Consider the following 3,115-nt stretch of genomic DNA (forward strand, 5'->3'; position numbering starts at 1 on the left):
CCAATAAGCAGATCCGCCGTGGACATCTTTCTTTCTGAGAAGATAGAGTTACTGCAAAAATACTTTCCGTAACAAATGGTAGGTACATATACACGCGAAATGATAAAAATTAAACTAAACTAATTAATGAGAGGAGGGAGAAGTGAAGAGAAGGGAAAAGGGGGGGGGGGGGTTGGGTTATATAGCAAGATATGTAGCATACAGTGTTTTTAAAATTTCTCTGTTCACTGTTCGTGTTCAGGTAAGGGAAAAATAAAATTGGAAATAAACAGGATGCGCGAGAAACATAAAAACCGCCAAAATAGTTTCTCAGACTTCAAAGGCTGGAGTAAAAATTATCATCATTTCTATTATAAGAAATGAAAAAAGATAAAAAAAACATTATCATCATTTTACAAAGTATTGTTACTGGTGTTGTTGTCGGTTGAACTTCGTCTTTTTGTAACAATGGATTAGATAAGGAAAAATGGTGGTAACGGTGGAAATGGGGATTTGATTTGATCCTTTGTGAAGATGATTTTTCAACATTGCCGCATCATCCAAATATTTGCAGGCATGGGATCTAAATAATTTTTTTTACCAAAAGCCAAAATAAAAAATGTTTATAATTACAGAGAGCAGTATTTTTATATTTAAATCATAACTAAGGGATGACAGAGAGGTGATGATATATAACTAAATATAGAATAACTATAGAAAAATCTGTTAACCGGTAATGGTATGTCGGAGTACTTGTTAAAAAAAAAACTAAAAATAATATAATTTTAAAGAAATCTTATAAAAAAATATTTCATATTTAAAACTTTACTTTTATTTCACCGAGAAACATTTAGATAAAATGTCACGAATTTTAACATTTACTTTTTTTCACGGAAATATGTTTATAAACATTTATTAATCTAAATTTCACAACTAGTCGAAAATATGTTCATTTTAATATCAACATGAGAAATCTTATTTGTTTGTCTTCAACGAACTCTAACATTTAGTAAGAAAATTAAAAACTCTAATACTTGAAGAGTTTCTAATTTTAATACTCCCTCCGGTCCTTTTTATAAGAAACACTTTGTAATTTTTATTTGGTCCTTTTTATAAGAAACACTTTGACACAATTCCATTTGTACCCTTATTAAATACAATCAAATAATTCATTATAATGCTAGTGCATTAATTAGAGAAGTTTATTTCTCATGCTAGTCAAAGGTTAGTTTTGGAATATAACATAAAATGTTAGAATCATTAATGAGAAAATTTACCTTCCTTGGTCTGTGTGATTTTGTCAAAGTGTTTCTTATAATAAGGACCGGAGGGAGTACATTTATTTATTTCACACGGATTCCTTACACCTCTAACACTCCCTTAAAATACTAGTTCAGATTTTCCAGAAACATAATAACCATCCACATGAAGATCAAGTCCAGTGACAAAGTCAGAGTCATTAGACGCAAGGAACAAAACAGCATCTGCAACATGTTTAGTATTGAGAATCACTCCTTCCAACCTTTTATATTCTGAAAAAATCAAATCAACTGTTTCTGGACCCGCATCTAGCAATTTACAAGTCAATGGTGTTGCTAATCCATTTGGTGAAACACAATTCACCCTTATCCCATGTGTTGCAAGTTGTTTACTTGCTGAACGCATTAACCCTAATATCGCGTGCTTCGACATTACGTAATCTGTCATCTTCAAACTACCGTGACTACCGGCAACACTCGCCGTGCAGACAATGCTACCCCTCACTTGCCCCTCCACCATCGCACGCGCTGCGTGTTTCACGCACAATGCCATTCCTCGGACATTAACCGAGAACAAATGGTCAGCTTGAGAAATGTCAAATTCCAACACAGTCTGGTCACTAGGACTTGCAATTCCAGCATTGCTGAACATAATATCTACCTGTTAAGGAAAAGAAATTAAAAAAAAAAAATCAATTGATTTTTTTAAAACATACATGTCACAGTTGACCAGTTCATAAATCTCAAGGCATAACTTTGACTAGTGATATCTTTAGTTATTTATTACTATTAATTTTTTTTAAAAGTTTACCAAAACTTTGAGCTCAAGTGATTAATGAGTTTCCCTTAGGACGAATTGTTCAAAGAATGCGTGTTTGATATTACAATTCTTAGCCGAATTTTATTTACCTCGCAACAAACTTTGGATTACAAAGTCCCTTTCCCTCAGAACCAGAGGGTTAAAAACCAATTTTTATTTTTATTGTTTTAATAAAAAAGTTGTTATCTTAAAAATTTCAATCGAGACAAATTGAACATTAATAGCGTATATGCTAGCCTTTAACTATATAAATTAATTTAAAAAAGTACGGTACTAATAAGTTACGTGAATAATGCTCAGTGTCAAATTGCGAAACTTAATTATTTTAGAACGAAAGAAATAATATAAAATAAATTGATTAATTCTTAAAGTTAACAAACCTGTCCATAAGTATCGACGGTTGATTGGATGAGATTTTTGACTTGAACTTCGTCTACCACGTCGCAATGAATGTAGGCACACCTATCAGTGCCAATGGATTCTGCTACTTGTTTGCCCAACTCATCTTGGATATCGGCGATCACCACCATGCGTGCACCTTGTTCTGCAAAGAGATGCACTGTCTCTTTGCCAATGCCGCTGGCACCTCCGGTAATGATGGCTACTTTGCCGGCTAACCTAAGACTGCTCTTAGCGGATGAAACTTCTGCCATTTTTTTTTTAATGTATAAGAAGTGGATCCATACTAGGCTTTTATATTGATAGGATAGGAATATAGGATAGCATGCATTGGATTTTCTACGAGACGTGATAGTCTAGAATAGGGCATGCTATCATCTTAGAGATAAGATGCACGTTTGGACCACGGAAGGTGTAATTACATAATAAAAAATTTTAAGTTTAAGTTCAAGTTTAAAAATATTAATTTTATATTAAGTTTAAGTTTTTATTCATAAAATTTTAAGTTTGAGTTTTTCTTTTTTTCAAAAATAAAATCTAAAACACACATTCGAGTAAATATGGATCTAGAATCTAGCGTACATCATATTCAAGTTAGATCATTTTTTTTTTTAACATAAGTCATATTTTTTTAATATTTTTTAAAATGGAAAAGTTT

The 3,115-nt window shown here is 32.1% G+C and overlaps 1 protein-coding gene across 1 annotated transcript; it reads right to left on the reverse strand.

Annotated features, from left to right (window-relative positions):
- Nucleotides 1-1,319: 1,319 nt before the first annotated feature.
- Nucleotides 1,320-2,719, reverse strand: LOC123885240 ((-)-isopiperitenol/(-)-carveol dehydrogenase, mitochondrial-like). The gene is made up of 2 exons (XM_045934512.1): nt 2,439-2,719; nt 1,320-1,899 (listed from the first exon to the last, which is right to left on the reverse strand). Exons 1-2 carry the CDS (start codon nt 2,709-2,711, stop codon nt 1,360-1,362), a joined length of 813 nt encoding a protein of 270 aa, XP_045790468.1. The 5' UTR covers nt 2,712-2,719; the 3' UTR covers nt 1,320-1,359.
- Between the last annotated feature and the right edge of the window lie 396 nt (nt 2,720-3,115).

Source organism: Trifolium pratense, linkage group LG5 (assembly GCF_020283565.1).
Source record: "Trifolium pratense cultivar HEN17-A07 linkage group LG5, ARS_RC_1.1, whole genome shotgun sequence".
NCBI classification, from domain to species: domain Eukaryota; kingdom Viridiplantae; phylum Streptophyta; class Magnoliopsida; order Fabales; family Fabaceae; genus Trifolium; species Trifolium pratense.

Bases quoted from the DNA above. Each gene is read 5' to 3' on its own strand.
- LOC123885240 (XM_045934512.1), bottom strand. From the start codon at position 2,711: ATGGCAGAAGTTTCATCCGCTAAGAGCAGTCTTAGGTTAGCCGGCAAA. The intron at 1,900-2,438 runs GTTTGTTAACTT...TTTCCTTAACAG, and splicing joins CCGTCGATACTTATGGACAG to GTAGATATTATGTTCAGCAA.